This window comes from Callorhinus ursinus, unplaced genomic scaffold (assembly GCF_003265705.2).
Source record: "Callorhinus ursinus isolate GAN/ISIS: 27379988/994484 unplaced genomic scaffold, GSC_fseal_2.0 scaffold9, whole genome shotgun sequence".
Taxonomy (NCBI): Eukaryota; Metazoa; Chordata; class Mammalia; order Carnivora; family Otariidae; genus Callorhinus; species Callorhinus ursinus.
This window is the reverse complement of record NW_027397071.1, coordinates 42,918,748-42,939,836: the sequence shown is the minus strand read 5'-3', so window position 1 is coordinate 42,939,836 and position 21,089 is coordinate 42,918,748. Positions and strand designations below refer to the sequence as shown.

Sequence of the window (21,089 nt, the reverse complement as noted above, 5' to 3'; positions counted from 1 at the left end):
AATAGAATGCCCATTTATGTTATAATTGTATCTCATCTTTTAAATTTTATCTGTGATAGGTCATTTAATGTTTGCAAAATATTAGTTCAAAAGTGCATATACACAGTTTACAAATAATTACTTGTAAATAATAATTTACAAACAAATTCACATACTAATAGTTTTTCCTAAGTTTTAAATTTTACTCGTAGGGATATATATTTCAAAAATGTTGTGGATCACTGCTTTACATCATTGATCTACCTACCAGGTAGGTACCATTACAAGATGGCAGTGCCATCTTCACAAAATGTTACAAAGCCCATGTTTTTGTAATACTTAAACATTAGGCCATTCAAATTTATTTTATGTTTTTGGTCTTAATCCTAAATAAATATACTCTTCTCAAGCCATAGATTAACTTAATTTCACGTCATCAAAGATATTACTTCCTTAGTAGTACTTTGCCTATTCTGAAAACGCCCTTCACTGGATATAAGGAGTCTCTTTCTATTATCAAGGAAAAAAAAGTTTAAATTTTTGTTTTTTTATATAATTGAACCCTGAACTCTGATTTTCCCAAAAATAAAATGCATATGGAGTAAAATTAAGTCTGTGAGCACTGTCTCTATCAGGTATGCTAAAAGAGTCTGTGGTGTTAAAAAAATAACCATTTTACACCAAAGGATAATATTTTAATAACAAGATATAACTTTAGTCATTCTCATGGTGCTTATCTAAACAGTGTAATAAACTAAAGGCCAAATGGCTAATATTTCTAATGTAAAAAAATAGGTTTTTTTTATTGTCATCCATTATGGAAGCCTATCTTTGAAGATAGTATCTGATGATTCTTTTTTTTTTAAGATTTTTATCTATTTATTTGAGAGAGAGACAGCACAAGCAGGGGGAGAGGCTGGGAGAGGGAGAAGCGGACTCCCGCTGAGCAGGGAGCCCAATGTGGGGCTCAATCCCAGGACCCAGGATCGTGAACAGAGCCGAAGGCAGACACCCAAAAGACTAGGCCACCCAGGGGCCCCAATAGTATCTGATGATTCTTAACTCTTGATATTCATGTCCCCATTTTCCCCTTCCACACTGAAGAGGGTCACCCTGTTTAACCAATAAGATATTACAGAAATGACAGAGCATAACTTCTGGGACTAGGTCATAAACAGTTTCTAACTTGCTCTCTCTTGGATTACTAATTCTGGGAAAAGTCAATCACCACATCAAGAAGACAGTCAAGCGGCCCTATGAAAAGGCAATTAACTGAGGCTTTCTGACTATAACAAGAACTAACTTGCCAGGAATCTGAGTGAGCTACCTTGGAAGCAGATCCTCCAGCCCTAGTCAAGCCTTTAGATGACTAGCACCAGATGACACTTGACTGCGACCGATGAGAGACCCTGAGCCATAACTATCCAGCTAAGCTGCTCCCATCCTGACCCACGGAAACTGTGACAGCAAATGCTTACTGGTTTCAGCTGCTAAGTCTTAGGTTAATTTCTTATTTAGCAGTAGATAACTAAGAATGGCAGTGTATACCAGAGAAAGAATGTGGACTGAGAGGTTAACAATAAAATGTGTCTTGATGACATCTTTGAAGTTGAGAGCTCTTGGACAGGTTAAGTCTCTTGTGCTGTTCTGTCATCAGTAAATTGAGGACAATAAATTGTCTCACAGAACTCTGGACAATAAGTGAGATAAAAGAATTTAAAGAACCTTGAAAATGATTTGTCCTCAGTAAGCATTTGTTTCTTTAAATTGTGCTTTATTTTGCACGTTTCTTTAAAGGTTTTTAGATTATTCTCAGTACACAGATATGGATTTTATAAGATGTGGAAGAACTATAGGCAGAGATGAGACTAAGGATGTTCAGGTACTGCCTTTTTTATTTGTTTATGTTATTTGTTCATATTTATTTTAATGAAGACCTGCCTTTGAAGATCTTAATTTAAAAGAGATGAGTTTTTATAAACATTCTCTTAAGTAGAAGTGAAGACATAAGTTATTTCTGAATATTTTTGCAAGCTTGAAGTAGAAAATATCTCTAGGAAATAGAACTTTTCCAGATCTTGTAAAAACTCTGCCACACTTTGACAGGGTCTCTGACAGCTTCATGTTTCTCTGTTAGTGACCTCAAAAACATGCTCTATTTCTTCTCTGTGTGTCTACCTTGATTCCATTATTTCTGTGTCTTTGACTAAGTAAATTCAGAAAGTGTGAGTGTTTGTATGTGCAGTCTTTTATTTTGCTAATTCATAACTGACCTGCAATGCCCTTACCCTTGCCATTTAACACTGACAGTTCAAATTATTTTTGATAGTCTCTGAAGTGCCATAACCTACACAGGGTGCATGGACTCTGCATGAAGATTTGCAAGACTTTTGAGTTCAAATCCCAGCTCTGCCACTAACTGTATGAACCTGTGCAAATTACTTAAAAACACTCTGTGCTTTGGTTTCCCCCAAGCAAAAGGTGACAATAATAGTATCTACCTAATAAGTTTGTTGTGAAAATAAAATAAAATGGGTTAATGTCTGTTAACAATTTAGAACAGTGCCTATCAAACAGCAGGTGCTTTTTACATAGGTAGTTTTTCATTTTAATGAGATAAATATTTGAATGGCCTGGGCCCAGAAGGTAGCATGGTAAACCCACTCAGTGAGTATAACAACCACCATTCAGCAACAACCAGAACCCTTCTATTTCCTACTCCTTACACATTCTCAAATTTGCTTCACTGTAATTTTGAGAGGATTTTATATACTCTTGTGGTATTTGATAATTTGAGTATTTCCTCAGATATAACCTTAACGAATGACAGATACATATTTCACTTTGAAATAAAATATGTTTGCCTTTGACGAGTGCATTTGATTTTCACAGCTCCCAGATTTTCTCTAGGTGTGTGAGTGTGTTGGGAAAGGTCATTAATTGGAGAGAATCAATCCACCTTTTTTAGCAATGGTTCTAAACTCCTTTGAAAATGTAATAAAAGCTATAGTACATCTCTCCAGTAGGAAAAAAGTCACTGAAGCTATGACTATGGACACCAATGGGTCCTTTGCTGTTTTTGCTATAGGCCAAGAAAGTCGACTAAGGATTATTGTAGCCTTTTCTGACAATGGTTGCTGAATTTAGGAAAGGAAAAGAGAGAGAAATAGAAAAAAAAATTCAGGACATCATTTCACAAAATACTGGAAACCAAAAGGACTTTAACAAAGGAGCTCTCACTTATACTACTAGGGATAATTCTGTTAGCTTGTAAGAAAGGTATGACACAGATTCAAAAGGGACTTTGAGAGATATGTAAAAAGTTTGTCATTATTTAATCTGTACTTTGTGGAAGAACCAGAGATTTGGGGGGCCCTTGCAAGGGAAGGTTCTGAGACATGGAACTGAAGCTCCATTCACCCCACATCTACCAGAGAAGTCCTGCTTTCAAAGGTATTACTTACTGGACTTCCACATAAGATTGTATTTGAAAAAAGGGTTTCATAACTTACAGAGGATTGGAAAACACTCTTCTAGATGTTTGTCCATATAATCAAAAACTGAACTTCTGAATCTGGATTATCAGGATCTGAGAAAGGTTATTGGCTGATATACAATACTGTACCGTAGGACAAAGGTAACCACAGACTAGTTTATCTAATTCTAAGAACATAAAAAATGGGGCTTCTATGAAGCCCCAAAGAGGTAGATTTAGAATTAGTAAAAACATTAAGTAGTAAAAAGAATTAAAGATTGAGTACCCCAAATTACAGAAGAGGTTGCATAAAAATAGCGGCAAATAATTGTAGATAAAAACTGAGTCGGTTATTCAGATCAAATGAGATAGTTATGGGGATATCCTTTATTTTTAAGGCTGGTGTTGAAGAAGGAGAAGGTCTTTTACAAATCTTCTTTTGATTACAGTTTAAGAAAAAAAAGAGTACCTGCTATGTCCCATCCACTGTCATCCATTATGGCAATATCTAAGCTCTTATGTCATTTCACTAGTTTTCAGTTCAGACATTTAGCTGTCCTTAGTCATGAGCCATGGTATAAATAAGTAAACCCCATACATATATATGTTGAACAGTGTGGAATTGCCAATATTTAGCTTTTTTGACTAAAAACGGCAGTTTCATATGGCCCAACCTAGCATTTTCTTGAACACATTCTTCCCTAGTTTTGAGGCAAAAAAAAAAAATTATATATATATATATATATATACATACATACATACATATATATATTCTAGATAATATCCTCCCCTTTACATTACATCTTCCAGTTAACCCACACGGGTCCCATTCTTCTTTGAGGGCTTGATAAGAGCAGCTGAAGAGGTCTGAATGAGCCTACTGGTTGAAAGTAAAGAGAAAGTAGTCAAGTCCTGTCTTCTCTTGTTCAATAGCTCTTGTCAAGGCTTTTCCTGGGGCTCCTCAAGGGGACAATCACAGTAGCCCTAAAATCCCCTTGGTTAGTCCTTTAACCATGTATTTTATCTCCTCTAAAGGCCCTTTAGTGACAGAATATCTAAAACATAGTGTTCTATAAAATGAAATGTTAAAATGCCTTGCAGGAGAGTACGGCAGGTGAAAGGGTTGAGACTTCTCAAGGAAGCCAGGCAGAGACAGCAGCTCCGATTGCTTTTGGAGTGCACTCATTGAAAGCTGCACCCAAGTTCTTTAAAAGCTGGTTCGCTTCCCAAGTAAACATGGTTGCCAGCAAGACCAATGGTGTGCTGGTTCAGAAAGGAAGGGAAGAAATGAAATGTATCAGCGACACGGGATTTGCAGGCATTTCTGTGATCATATAAAACCAAAGTGGACATTTGTTCTAGATGCTATTAGCTACTCATCCCTCCCATGTGGGCCCCTTCAGTTTGCCTGACTGCGAGGAGGCTGCTGAGAATCATTCAAGCCAGTTAAAGAAATGGCTTCAAGTAAGTATCTGAAACACAAACACATTAGCTCAAAGTGCTTGAAACACAGTAATAATCACAAAGTCCTTACTTCTTCTCTCCTTTGTACCATTCAAAGGCCGGAGGCGGCACACCTGCACCTTCGCATCTTATCAATCCACTGCGTCCTGGGGCCACGGTGCCAGATTTAATTTCCTGAATTGTAGGAGCGACTGAAAAAGAAACAAAGAAAGAACCTGGTGGTTAACTAAAACTACTCATCAGCAGAAATATAACACACATATATTTTTATTCCTTCTATATTCAAAGCAATCTTATGCCTGATAGGCCAATGCATCACATTTTCAGGGTTTTATGCTTCTAATACAAGACAAGTCATTTTCAGCTTCATTTTTCAAGTTGGACAATAGATGAATGTTCCCAAGGAATGCAGAGTAAATGCAATACATTTTGGCCTTGCTTCCTGATGGAAAAATGGCATTGTTGAGGGGAACATTTCATCTGTACTCCAGTCAAACTACACTCCCATAATAGCTCTCGTTTATTGAGTGATCACTGGGAACCAGTCACTGGGCTAGGTGCTTTACATTCATGATTTCCTCAGGGTCATACTCTAAGCTAGATGGGATTATCCCAATATCAGAAATGTGAACACTGAAGCTCAGAGAGGTTAAATAATTTACCTAAGGTCACACAGCTACTTAGCTGCAGAATTTGGACTTAATATTGGCATATTGACTTAGGCATATTGACTCAAAGCCTGAACTCTTTTTATTTTTGTGTTTTCTTCTGCCTGTTCCCTGTGCTTTAGCACATTAGTGATTTTTTTGGTTGTTTCTTCTACCTGAAATGCTATTCTTTTCCATTTCTACAGATGCAGCCTCAATTAGGTGTCTCCATACTCTTTCCTGTTGCTCTGGTTGAAAATAGTTTTCCCTTCTCTCAACAGTTTATCTAAATCTCTCTCATACCATATACTTTCTATCTTGTATTGTAATTATTTATGGGTATGCCAGCCTTGCTTGTTAGCTGCCTGAAGGCAGGGTGAGTATCTCGTTTATCTTTGCATGTTCAGAGATCAAAACACACAAACTGATGCTTAAAAAGCTTCTTTGTAGCATAGCCACTCCTTTACTCATCAAATAGTTGTTGAGCCATCAATATATGCCAGATATTTTTCAAGGCAAAAAGCAGTCCATCCTTCTGATGTGATGAAGTTTATGTTCTAGATGGAGGGAGGGATGTGGAGACAGACTATAATCAGTAAATAGAATAAATAATTTAAATAAAATGTTAGAAGGTGGTAAGAAAGATGGGAAAAAATAATTAGAGCAAGATAAGAGGAATATGTTCAAGGAATGGACTGTAATTTTATGTAGGGTTATCTGAGGAAGATTCATTGAGGAAGTGTGATTTACGTAAAGACTGCTGTAGATCAGTGAGTTTGCTCTGTGGATATCTCAAGAAAGAGCCTTCCACGAAGAGGGAACAGCTAGCAGTAAGGCTGTGAGGCTGAGGCAAGCCTGTTTTGCTTGAAAAATACCAAAGATAACCATGTGGCTGAAGCAAAGAGAAAGAAGGGAGATTATCAGGAGATGGAGTGTGATGGTTAATTTTGTGTAAAGTTGATTGCATTGCAGTGTCCAGGTATTTATTAAACATTATTTCTGGGTTTGTCTGGTTCAGGATGGAAATAACATTCAAATCAGTGGACTCGGTGAAGTGTATGGCCCTCTCCCATGTGGGTGCACACCATACAGTCCCATTGAAGGCCTGAATAGAACAGAAGGCAGAAGAAGGGAGAATTCCCCCTTCTCTGTCTGACTGCTTGAGGTAAAACACTGGTCTTCTGCCCTCGGATTGAAATGTATACCATTGGCTCCCCTGGTTCTCACTGGCCTTCAGACTTGGACTGAGCTATACCACTGAACTTCCTGGGTTTTCACTTGCAGACACCAGTTCGGGGGCCTTCTCAGCTTGCATAATCACGTGAGCTAGTCCTTATAATATAATCTCTGCGCGCGCGCGCGTGTGTGTGTGTATGTGTAGGTATGTATAAATATGTATGTGTGTATTGATCTATCTAGACATCTATAGATTTATATATGTGTGTGTGTGTACGTAGATATGTGTAAATATGTATGTGCATATTTATCTATCTAGACATCTAAAGATTTATACATACGTGTGTGTATAGGTAGTGGTTCTGTTTCTCTGGAGAACCCTGACTAATACATAAGGCCAAAGGTGGGAAGATGAGCCAAGGGCGATTTTAAGGACTTGGTTTTACTCTGAGTGAAGTGGTGAACTACCATAGAAGAGATATAATCTGATGTTCATTTCAAAGGTATTTTGGCTGCTGTGTTGAGAAAAGACCATAGTGAGGCCAGAGGGAAGCTGTGCTCTTGTAGGAAGCTGTTGCAGTAAGCAAGGCAAGTGATGCTGGCAGCTCAGGTTAGGGTGGCAGCACTAGAGGTAGTGAAAGTAACTGGCTTTGGAGTCTGTTGTGAAGCTGAAGCCAATAGGATTTTCCTAACAGATGTGAAAAAAAGAAACGAGTCCAGGGTGACTTCATCTAGCTTAACTGGAAGGTTAGAATACCCATTGCCTGAGATGGGTAAGACAGTTAAGTCGGTGAGTTTTGGAGAGAAACATTAAGAGTTGTATGCATGTGTCATTTTCTTTTGATAGATTTAATTTTTTTTAAAGATTTTATTCATTTATTTGAGAGAGAGAATGAGAGAGAGAGAGAGAGTACATGAGAGGGGGGAAGGTCAGAGGGAGAAGCAGACTCCCTGCTGAGCAGGGAGTCCGATGCGGGACTCGATCCTGGGACTCCAGGATCATGACCTGAGCCAAAGGCAGTCACTTAACCAACTGAGCCACCCAGGCGCCCTGATAGATTTAATTTTTTAGAGCAGTTTTAGTTCACACAAAACTGAGTGGAAGGTAGAGAGATCTCCCAAATACTCCTTGCCCCAATACATGCATAGCCTCTCTGTTATTGACACCCCCTACCACAACGGTACACTTGTTACAGTTGATGAACCTATATTGACACAACAGTATCACCTAAAATCCATAGTTTACATTAGGTTTCACTCTTGCTGTTGTATATCATATGGGTTTAGACGAAAGCATAATGACATATAACTATCATTATATCATAAAAATTATTTTCACTGTCCTAAAAATCTTCTGTGCTCTAGCTCGCAATCTCTATCACCCCTCCACTCCTGGAAACCACTGATCTTTCGATTGTTTCCAAAGTTTTGCATTTTCCAGAATGTTATATAGTTGTAATCATAGAGCATGTAACCTTTTCAGGTTGGCTTCTTTCCCTTAGTGTTATGCATTTATGGTTCCTCCATGTCCCTTCATGGCTTGATAGATCAATTCGTTTTAGCACGGAATAAGATTCCATCATCTGGAAGTACCACAGTTTATTCATCCATTCACTTACTAAACAATATCTTGGTTGCTTCCAAGTATCGGCAATTATAAACGAAGCTGCTGTAAACATCCATGCACAAGTTTTTGTGTACATAAATTTTAAGTTCCTTTGAGTAAATACGAAGGAGTGCAATTGTTGGATCACATGAAACTACCAAACTGTTTCTATCACTTTGCATCCCCTCCAGCAATGTATGGGCACTCTTGTTGCCCCACATCCTCGCCAGCATTTGGGGCTGTCAGTGTTCCACATTTTGGTCATTCTATTATGTGTGTAGAGTTATCTCATTGTTTTAATTTGCATTTCGTTGCTGACATATGACATGGAGGATCTTTTCATATACTTAATTGCTATCTGTATATCTTTGGCGAAGGTTCTGTTAAGGTCTTTGGCCCATTTTTTAATTGGGTTGTTTATATTCTTATTGTTGAGTTTTAAGAGTTCTTTGTATATTTTGGATAACCATCTTTTATCAGATGTGCCTTTCAAATACTTTTCCCCAATGTGTGGCTTGTCTTTTCAGACTCTTAATAGTGTGTTTCACAGAGCCAAAATTTCTAATTGTAATGAACTCTAGCTTATCAATGATTTCTTCCATGGATGGTGCATTCCTTTTGGTGTTGCAGCTATATCTATCTCCTATCATAACTATCTTCTAGATATGCATATCTATTTTCATAAATATTTTCCGTCAATCTTTTTAACATACTACATATTTGAAATAACACTATGGGAAAGTGTTCAACACCACAGGAATCATGAAAATGCAAATACTAATTCATTCAGACAAATGACCTGAGTAAGTGTGCACTCTGGATATATTTTAGGTTTCTTTAGAAAGCAATAAAAAAGTACAGAGTTTAATGATTTTTCAATATGCAGTGAATATGAAAACTGTAAACACCCTTACAACAGAACATTGTGTTTTCTTTTAAAAATACCCTAGGAAATTCATCATTTTCTGTTAAGGGTGATACTTCACTTTGAAATTATAGCACCTCTATTTCTCTGTGGTATTTTTATTCTTAATAGTTAAAGTTTAATTTATAGTTCTGGAAAGAAACTTACAAAGAAATGTTATTTTTATTAAAGTGCTTGCTAATATCTTGGTGAAAATAATAAAAACAAGTGTTACCAAAAATATTTGAAGAAGAAAATGTTATGACATAATACATATGCAAATTTATATATGTATATACATAGTATATATGTAAATATATAAGTACAAATTACATATATGTGTATATATATCTGTGTGTGTATATATGTCTATTTATTCGTGTGTGTGTACATGTACATATATACACAAATATATATATACACACTCATACAATATAAGAAATCATTTAATAAATTTAATTATCTTTATAAAGCAAAATTCACATCTCCCCATGAAAGGCAATAAAATATACAAAAGACATCTATAAATAAAACCCCACTTATTTGTCAATTATTATGATACTTTTTTGCTTGTGAGAGCCATAGGTAGGATTGTATTTCCACTCTTGTTCTCAGAGGCTTTAATCTCTCTTCCTCTCCCTGTCACACTAAGAGGCCAGTTGGATCTTTTATGATATCCAACTATTATTGAAGATGAAATAACCATATGCAACAGGAGATCCATCACAAGCTTCTATTGATAACCTGGTTAGTTTAATTACTTTCTTGTTTGTCAAGGGGGCCATGATTCATTATAAACAAAACCATGAAATCCGGAACATTGCCTGAAAACCCATGCGTAATGAACCGAAATAAAATCTAATTTGTCATTAAAAGGATTTTATGCAGTTCTTTGTGCATATGGCTTAACACTAGGTGTTTTACCACACAAGTTAAAGCGACATGATCCTGTTGTCTAGAGGTTCACAGGCTGCTGTGATGGACATTGAAAATGGAAAGATACCTAAAATGTCATATGGAAGCACAGATGAAGAATGAGTCAAGAATTAACACTGTACATAAGAAAAAGCCCTAAGAACAGTTTGTGTGTTAGAGAATTAAAGGGCTATGGGCTATGCGTAATCAATATGGAGAGGGGAGTCTGATGTAGATTTCATTTTGAGGTTAAAATTATACACTTGATCTTGAAGGCTCTATTGATTTTTCTGGGGGACATGAATGAGCCCTTATTCATATTATTCTCCCTCTCTAAAAATGACTGTTCAAGAAGAAGTGGATTCATCCACTTATTTATTCTTAATTCCTTTGTCAATTAAATATTTTTATTAGGGACCATGTTAATGAGAAAAAACGATATTCCCGGCCTTGTAGGGTTAACATTTTTGAGTGTGTGTGTGTGTGTGTGTGTGTGTGTGTGTGTGTGTATGCATGTCCAAGAGTAAGTAAGTAAATAAATAAATAGTAAGAAAGTTGTATGAACTGGGATGGGAATTGAGCACAGCAAAAGAAAAAGGAATGCTGAGAGGTATTGTTTTCTGTGGTGCAGTCATGGAGCCCCTTATTGATAAGGCAATATTTGAGCAGAAAACTGAATGATGAGAGAAAAGAAATCATGTGGTCATCTGCAGTAAATTATTACAATAAAAGGAAACAGAAAAGTCAAAGGCCCTGAGTTGAGAGCATCCTGGAGGTGGAAACATGCTTAAAAGGTTTAAGTAGCAGCAAAATGGTCATCATGGCCTGATCGGATAAGTGAGAGGAAGAATCCAGAAGAGAAGACTGGGCAGGCAGCTGGGGCTCAGATTCTGTAGAGTCTGGAAGCCCACGGTAAAGCCTTTGAATTTTGTTCTAAGGAGATGAGGTTTTGGAGATTTTGAGCAGAGTGACATGGCTTGATTAACTTTTTATAAATATTCTTTGGCTGCTGAGTAGATCATGGTCTGCAGAGAGGCAGGATGGGAAACAGGCAGAACTGCTAGGAGGCTGTTGTAGTAATTTTTAGGATGATGAGAAAGTCTTTGGCCAATCCATAAAAAAAGAAAGAGTTGAGAGAAAATTTAATTAAATAGATCATTGGTCACATTGGACCTGAGTCAACTCATTTTAGTTAACTGGAAGTGACAAGACACTTTTAGTGAAATTCCAAGTTTAAATCATTCTGAACCCTATTACTTTGTGTAAATAAAATAGTTATATGGCCACAAAAACGTCTGATTATACCTAGCAGGTTTCTTTTCTAGAGCACATCTCAGAGACTGTGATGTGCATGTATGCCTTATGAATATTTTTTTTTTTTAAAGATTTATTTATTTATTTGACAGAGAAAGACACAGCGAGAGAGGGAACACAAGCAGGGGCAGAGGGAGAAGCAGGCCTCCCGCCGAGCCGGGAGCCCGATGTGGGGCCCGATCCCAAGACCCTGGGATCATGACCTGAGCCAAAGGCAGACGCCTAACAACTGAGCCACCCAGGCGCCCCGCCTTATGAATATTTTATAGTATGAAGCTTTTTCCTAACTTATGAGACCATGGAATTGTAGAAGGTTTTATATTGAAGTTCTGTGGGCCTAATATTTCTTGGGATTTATTCTGGGTATGTTGGACAGTGGGGCTAGTAGATGTCTAAGGTCTAGTCCACATCCTATGTTAAGTGATTCATGACTTTTCAGGTCAACAGTCATCCCTGGTTCAACAGGTTTCTATGTGCTCATGAGCTATAATGCACTCATGAATTTTATGTGAGGAAAAGGCCATGGTTATTTACATCATAAGGGATAGTTGCTTATTTGCCAGAAATACATACCTCACAACAATTATGATTAATTAAGTCTCAAACTGGAGCTATAAAAAGGATTACAAGTATACTCATTTTCCACTAAAAAAATGTTCTGTGTTTTAAGAAATCATATTGAGCCCTTCGTAGAAACAAAACACTCATTTTCCACTAAAAAAATGTTCTGTGTTTTAAGAAATCATATTGAGCCCTTCGTAGAAGAGATAACCAAATGGTAAATTCTGAATGAATGCCCCCAGAACCTATTTTTTTACCATCATATTCCACTGATCTCTGAATTTTGGTCCTGTAAATTGCTTTTACAGGGAATGGGAGTGTAAAGATGGGCATCTACATGTGTTTGTGTTTCTGGAACTGGCTTTTTTTTTTTTTTTCATAAAGACAGTTTTTGTTTTGCTCAGATGTAACTTTTTTCAATTACACCAAAGTAGTAAAGAAAGTGATTACTTGAGTCTCTCAAATTCATAAGTACAATGGCATCCTTTGGAATAGACTGATTTGTTGTACTGCTGAAATTTAGGAATACTGCCCTTATATCAAATTGTATATGGCCATAAGCTGAAGCAATTGCAAATTGAAATAAATAAATTTTAGAGAAATGTTACTAGACAGATGTGGCGAACAGCAAAGAACAGATGTTGGGAAAAGCCAGCAGTGAAAGGGTCAAGAAGGGGTATTTAACACCTGTGTGATTAGATGCTCATAAAAGAGGAGTCTTCCCTTTTCATTTACTCAGTAGGATTATTTCCATTCATTGTTTAGCCAGTCATTTCAGGATGAAGATAATTAAAGGTTCTTCATCCAAAACTCCAGGCTCTGCAGGTGCAAGCAACAGAACCTCCTGCACTTGGCACCCAATAAGCCTAATCAAGATTCAAGTTTTCTTAGTTACATGACAATAGCCACAAAGACCTTCTTCCTCTCTTGTCATTCTCAGTGGGAGCTTTGGTTTTGTACAAAGTCCTATTATCAAAAAGATGAGTGAATCCAAGAATTATTTCAATAGCCTTAGTGAATTGAGGTAGTTCAAATGAAACTATAGCTCCAAAGGCAAACAAATTTGACACCATCCCTCTCCCTCAAAATGACGGACAATGCTGAAGGTGCCATATTAAATAGTTACAACAATAAAGAAGAGTGAAGAATAGTAAAGAGAAGTAAATCATGAGGAAATCTGTCCTACAGAAGCTATGTAGGAAAACACTGTGGTAAATAAGCATGTTGACCTTGGTCTAAATTCTAGAACTTGTGAGCGACACCAAAGAAGCCTCAGTCAAATAAACAGTCTTTGAAAAGAAATTAAGGTTTCCAGTACCTACCAGAAAACACATCATATAGGAAGTGCTCAATACACAATTGTTACAGATGCGGATGGTGATAGTTGAAAAAGTTCTTCCTTGAAGATAGGTTGCACCTTAGGGTAAGGAATAATGACAATCTTTCAAAGGCTGTCATAGATCTCACTGAAATGAATCACTAGGTCAAAAAACCCTTTCCATGAAGCAAATATGTGCTTGCCTTATGGACTAATTTGATCTTAAAGAAAGCTGAAAACTCCCTGTTATTGCTAAGAGAAAATTTTTAAAAGTAATTTACTTAGCCAGATTTAAAAAAAAAATCAAACTACTGAAATATAGTTGAAAAATAATCTTCATCACCTAAAGGACTTTCACATTGAATACACCTCTGTTCCCTTTTCACAGGGGATGAAAATAATACAGTTTGTAATGTACCTCCAGCTTCCCCAAGACCTTAAACAATTACACAGTCACAAAATAGAGCAGTGAAAAGGCTTTTCTTTGCAGCCAAACAAAAGTGGTTGTAACATACACTATCTGAGTTACTTAACCCTTCTAAACTCCAGTTTTCTCATCCATAAAATAAATAGTGCCTACTTCATAGGATTGCTGTATGGACAACATAAAACACTTTATGGAGGCCCAGAAATAAACCCACAATATAGGGTCAATTAATCTTCAACAAAGAAGGCAAGAATATGCACTGGGAAAAAGATAGTCTCTTCAAAGTGTTGGGAAAACTGCTAGCTACATGCAAAAGAATGAAACTGGACCACTTTCTCACACCATACACAAAAATAAACTCAAAATGGATTAAGAACCTAAATATGAGACCTAAAAGCATAAAAATCCTAGAAGAGAACACAGGCAGTAATTTCTCTGATGTTGGCCATAACAACATCTTCTAGATATATCTACCAAGGCAAGGGAAACAAAAGCAAAAATAAACTATTGGGATTTCATCAAAATAAAAAGCTTCTGAATAGCAAAGGAATGACCAACAAAACTAAAAGGCAACCTACTCAAGGGGAGAAGATATTTGCAAATGATGTCTGATAAAGGGTCAGTATCCAAAATATATAAAGAACTTACACAACTCAACACCCAAAACCCAAATAATCCAATTAAAAAAATGGGCAGAAGACATGAACAGACAGTTCTACAAAGAAGACATACAGATGGCCAACAGACACATGAAGTGATGCTCAACATCACTCAACATCAGGGAAATGCAAATCAAAACCACATTGACATATCACCTGTCAGAATGGCTAAAATCAAAAGCTCAAGGAACAAGTGTTGATGAGAATGTGGAGAAAAAGGAACCCCCCTGCACTGTTGGTGGGAATGCAAACTAGCACAGCCACTGTAGAAGCCTGTATGGAAGCTCCTCAAAAAATTAAAAATAGAACTACCCTGTGATCCAGGTATCATGCTACTGGGTATTTATCCAAAAAATACCAATACACTAATTCAAAGGGAAATATTCACCCCGATGTTTATTGCAGCATTATTTTTTTTAAGATTTTATTTATTTATTTGACAGAGAGAGAGACACAGCTAGAGAGGGAACACAAGCAGGGGGAGTGGGAGAGGGAGAAGCAGGCTTCCTGCGGAGCAGGGAGCCCGATGTGGGGCTTATTGCAGCATTATTTACAATAGCCAAATTATGGAAGCGGCCCAAGTGTCCACAGATAGATGAATGGATAAAAACGATGTGGTATATATAATGGAATATTGTTCAGCCAAAAAAAAAAAAAAATGAAATCTTGTCATTTGCAACAACATGGATGGAGCTAGAGAGTATAATGCTAAGCGAAATAAGCCAATCAAGGAAAGACAAAAACCATATGATTTCACCCATATATGGAATTTAAGAAACCAAACAAATGAATAAAGAAGAAAAAAAAGAGAGACAAACCAAAAAACAGACTCTTAACTATAAAGAACAAACAGAGGGTTACCAGAGGGGAGGTGGGTGGGGGATAGTGAGATAGATGATGGGATTAAGAGTACACTTATCTTTTTTTTTTAAAGATTTTATTTATTTATTTGAGAGAGAGAGAATGAGAGACAGAGAGCACAAGAGGGAAGAGGGTCAGAGGGAGAAGCAGACCCCCCGCTGAGCAGGGAGCCCGATGCGGGACTCGATCCCGGGACTCCAGGATCATGGCCTGAGTGGAAGGCAGTCGCTTAACCAACTGAGCCACCCAGGCGCCCAAGAATACACTTGTCTAGATGAGCACTGAGTAATACACGGAATTGTAGAACCATTATACTGTACATCTGAAACTAATATAACACTATATATTAACTACACTGGAATTAAAAACAAAAACAAAAACAAACTTTATGAAAAGTGCTACCTTCGTGCTTCGCACTGAATTCGCAGCCAATAAAAACATTAGCTATTATTAAACAGGTTTGTTTACTAGTGAATAGGATATCACAGTTATGCTCCCTTTTAAGAACATGAGATCATGATAAGATACGGATAGAAAAGGAACTGATTTTTTAAAAAATTTACTGTCTTGGTATGGCAAGCAAGTGATTAATTTAATTAACAGCTGTACCAGTATCACTTTTTACTTTCCCAGAATTCCATCCATACCCTGCTTTTTAATTGTAGTTAACCAAAAAAATCTTCTCTGAAATACATTTGTGGTAGACCTTGTCTAATTTCTCAATGATCAAAAAGTAAGAGCCTTGGGTTCAATAATGTGACAGAACATCAAAAGTGTATGGAACACAAAGGTGTTCTTTCTAGAAAGATATGCAATTGTGGACACTCATTATGTGTTAGGGCATACAAAAGATCAATGTATCGATTCAGTTAAGCTTATGATGAGATTATTTTCTCTTTCACATGGAAGACAATGAAAAGTGGAATTTCACATTAAATTCACACAAATTTCACATGAAATTGACTTCAGTGGTTTTATTAAAGGCTCAATATCCATCTTAGTGTACTAAGCTGTGATTTCTGATTCCCTTATGTTTGCACAGGAGCGCAAAAAGCAAAATATTTTGTAAAAAAAATCCAGAGCTAAGATATATAACTGCATAGTAAGTCTGACTTTAGGGGCATTAGTGAAGGTCCTTGCACTGTCCCCCTAAACACTCAAAGAAAAATCTGTGCATTGTTTAAAACTACAACATAAGGGATTCTTTTCCTAAACTCATGGTGTAATGCTATTATAATATTTAACTCTTTCAAGGAGGTTAAATATACTTAAGCTTTCATTAGTCAGTTATATTGTGGTGTGAATGATCAGATAGTGTCTTGATTATGAGTGTACATCTGTTAGAGGCCATTGAAGGACGGATGGTTGGGTTATCTGTGACTCATGAAGAAGTAGATAAAAGAACAGTAAGGAGATTAAGGATTATATATATAAGGAGGAGTTTGTTGGTGCTTAGGCAGAATTCATTCATATCATGCTTTTGGCAAGGGTCAGCAGTAGTAAAATTACAGCTTGAAGTAGCTGTCCCCTTATAGTCAGCAATGCTCACTTCAGTGATGCATCCACTGTAAAATATGTCTGAGATTTATTGGGCCACCAGCTGTATCAATAGGAATTAAATGGTTCACTGTTTTCCTAGTTGTGCACCAAACTTTCTTTCTGTAGACTTTATTCATGATTTGATCTCTTCTCTGTTGTCAGTCATGCTGAAATTATAGCTGAATGTGATTGATTTGGATACAGTGGACAAGTTTGTAAGAATTTTGAAGCCGGGACTCTCCAAAGGCACCTCTATTCTCAGCACGTACGATCTTGCAACACAGGTTGCACATCAGTATAAAATTTCCGAGTCCCTAAATGTTTGCATGCATTCTTTTCATGTTGAAGTGATTATGAATTTCCTGATATAAAAATTATTGCTTAATGAATCCCTCCAAAATACAGATTAGAAGAGTTCAGATGCTCTCTTTAGATTGCTTGTAAAACATGAAAATATTCTTGGGAACCTTTTTCTCATGGGGAAAATCTTCTAGCTATATTAATCAGTCAGGATATGTTGTTTAAGCTTTTATTATGTTTATTGTTATGTTTTAAGTCATGGTACATTTTCAAAGATTAGAATCGATCTGTGAGAATACAAATAAACTAGACATATAAATTTAAGATTTTCTTGCAGTCAATCAATGTAAAAAATGATACCAATAAAGATGTACTTGGTAATAGATGGGGAAAACATTGGTGCAATTTTTCCTCAGGCTAATTCTCACCAGATCAAGTTTCCCTCTGACTTCAGGGCCAGTTTCCTCCAAGGGCCTACTAGTAAACCCAAAGGCACCAGGGAGCCTTGGGCTGGTATGACTTCTGCCCTCTGCAGATCAATCACTGAATCAGATTTCTTAGTTGACTAAATGGTTTATTATTCTTGTTTCTGTGGCTTCAATAATCTTAAAATAGCACATTTAAAAAGTTGATTAAAATTCAGTCATTAAAATTATTTAATTCTGAAAGATGAATAATTCATATTGCTAATATATTCCAAAGAATTGCTTTCCAAACACACTGTCTTGGAGGAAGAGAAAAGAAAGCTTTCAGTAGCTAGGGGAAAAAAAAGGGAAATTAAGAAAAAAAACATTATAGAAATATAGTTGTAAAACTACCTTTTCTTCTTGCTCACTGCCCTCAAATGCATGAGGGTAAATGTTAGAAGTCTAGCAAGACTACAGGAAATGTGTTAAGTGAATGATATTTTTCAAAACTATATGCACAGGTTCCTAAACCGAACCACTTCTACCTCTCCATTTATTTTGAGGTGGCAATCAGCTGTGTGCTCAGACCTGCATCCTGGAGTTTGTACTGTTATAGAATTTCTATATGGTTCAGAGAGTAAAGTAACAGAGGTCATGACTGTGAAACAGATGTGCTTTATCCATCAACTTGCTCTGAACTTATGAACAAGGAGAAAAACAGCATAGCAGGAAGTGATACTGGTTGTAGAATTGAGAGGTAATTTTTCTTCCCATCTGAAAAACACAGTTTTAGATACTTCTGTTTATGGAGAAAGAAAGCTAGATAGAGCAAACACAGTAAGTAGTAACTAAGAGCCAAAGAATAAGAAGACAGAAAGTAGGAGACACATTTACCTACAAATAATATCTCTTAGAGAAACAAAAAGATGTGGGAGGAGGGATGGCAGAAAAACTGTAATTTTCAGAAACAATAGTATAGGTGTATTTGAAACTAAGAATGTTTAACAAGGGAAAATATGTCATCTTTCCTAAAATGATTAAATAAGACGTGGTCGGAGAAAATTCTGCCTTACAGCAAAAGTAATTTGACAACGGAAGGGTGTGTCAGGAAAGGGAAAGTCTGACAGACAAGTGAGAAATTCATGTCAGCAAGAATAGCACATAAATAAATTATTAGAGAAAATGTTTAGGCTCTTTCCTCTTCTGCTCAGAAATATATATATGCCTAAAATGCAGCTGATACCCTCCTTATAATCTCAATCTTATTTACTGCCTCTTACGTCAAAATCACTAGATTTCTCACTATTTATTGCTCTCATCCTGCAAAACTTATCTGTGCATTCGATGAACAGTTACTATTACCATTTCATCAATGTCATTACAAAACATTTCCAAGTCTTGAAAGACTGTAATCTTGTAGATTCTGCCTTTGAAATGCATCTTATCACTCCTCACCACCGCATAGCTATCATGCTGGGGCAAGCCAGCATGACTTCTGGCTTGAAATATTGGGTCCCCAATATTTCCCAAATAACTGGTCCCCCTGCTTCTGCCCTCGCTCTCCATACTGGCCATACTCAATATAGCAGCCATAGTGTTTCTATTAAAACAAGTCAAATCTTCATTCTTTTTTTTTTTAAGATTTTTATATTTATTCGTAAGAGACAGAGAGAAAGAGGCAGAGAGAGAAGCAGGCTCACCGTCGAGCAGGGAGCCCGATGCAAGACTCGATCCCAGGACCCTGGGATCATGACCTGAGCTGAAGGCAGACGCTCAACCATCTGAGCCACCCAGGTGCCCTCAAATCCTCATTCTTGCTACTATACAACCATGCCCTGCCTTCCCCTTTCATTCAGAATACAAGTCAAATTCATTACAGTGGTCCACAAAACCCTAAACCATCTGACTCTCCTGCCTTCTCTCTGACCACATTTCTGTTCACTATCTTTCTTGCCCAATCTTCTCTGGCCACACTGAACTACCTGATATTCATGGAACATATGCCAAGAATGTCCTTACTTGAGGTTCTTTATACTTGGTACTTCCTCAGTCTGAAATACTCAACCTTCAGATGTCTTCATTTCTTGCTTGCATCCACATTGCCTCCAGTTTGTGCTCCAATTTCACCATATTGAAGAGGACTTCCCTGTCCCTCTGTATAAAATAATACATCTATTCCCTTACCCTACAACTCCTTTCTTAGACATCCTCATTGTTCTCTGTACCAACAATTTCCATCTGACATAGTATATATTTACTTTTTTATTTGCTGATTGTCTCTTTTCCCTCCCTGGAAAGTACAATCCATGAGGAAACAGTTTTGTTTTGTTCAACGATATATCGTAGACTAGTGCCTGGAACATAGTAGGCACTCAATAAAAACTAAAAGATATATTATCGCTGTTGAACGAATAAAACTAAAACAACCATTCAATTCTCTGTTACAAAAATATGGCATATCTTGATGTAAGTCAAGGCAGATGTCATAGTGTCATTTCTCTTTGTTGAGTAGAAAATTTCTGTAGCATTACCATTTGTCTGTTTAAAATCTCTAATATTATCTGCCTATAAAATAAATAATTCAAGGTCTGCAAATATATCACCTTAGTGTTTTTGGTAAGTTTTGCTCTATAATAATACCTTATGTTTTTTCATCCCTTCATACTGAATTAGATTAATATATATCTATGTATGGATATATATATATTTTAATATAAAATAAATGTTTTATATACTTCTATAGTATAAATATAAATATGTGCTATATTTTATATGTAATTAAATTTAATGTATTCCTTAGAGTACTTAGATATGATTTATAATAAATCATCTGAAATTAAATGGTTAATTTTAGTGTTTCATTTTTATATATTAACAGTATCACATGTAACACTAAATACAATATAGATGGGCGCTGAGTTGTAGAAAAAATTCAAGCAGTATGTCTATCACATCCCTTAATATACTTTAGTTGAGAAAGCAATCACAGATAAACTTTAGGCTTATTCCCTGTTTTACTTAGCCGTTGCCACAATAATACTGTGTAAAAAATAATCACTACAACTTAGTGACAGGTATCAATATTGATTTCTTACTCATGTGTCTTACTCTATGTCATATCTGTAATGCCAATTAGTCAAAGCAGTCATATAGTCAAGTCTGTCATCAATGGGGCTAGGAAATATTCTACGTACATTTGGAGGGGGATGGGATGGGAGATAATTTTGCCAAGGAATTATTCAGACCATTACTCGTAGGTAGAATTTTCCAAAGACATTCAGGCTCAAAGTCTTTTCCATACCAAAGCCAAAGAGAGCTCCATGGGTCTGCCTTGAAAATGAAATTTTGTTTCATCTTCTGCTAAGGAAATGGAGTGTCTGAACTGAATTGTGGATTTCAGAGTGATTTAATGTGAGGGATATTTGACTGAAGATCTACCGCAGAGAACAGAACTGCCATGGGAACCAAAATGATAGCAAGTGCTATGCAAACCAAGTACTGTGGAAAGGCAGCATGTCAGGAAGGTGTTATTAGAGC

The 21,089-nt window shown here is 36.6% G+C and overlaps 1 protein-coding gene across 2 annotated transcripts in view; it reads right to left on the bottom strand.

Annotated features, from left to right (window-relative positions):
* NEGR1 (neuronal growth regulator 1) overlaps nt 1–21,089 on the bottom strand; it is an 856,892-nt gene that overhangs the window by 188,384 nt on the left and 647,419 nt on the right. For both annotated transcript variants that reach the window (XM_025871911.2, XM_073896528.1), the window contains exon 5: nt 4,989–5,109. In XM_025871911.2, the coding sequence (XP_025727696.1) occupies nt 4,989–5,109 (121 nt within the window). The remainder of the gene's footprint in view (nt 1–4,988; nt 5,110–21,089) is intronic.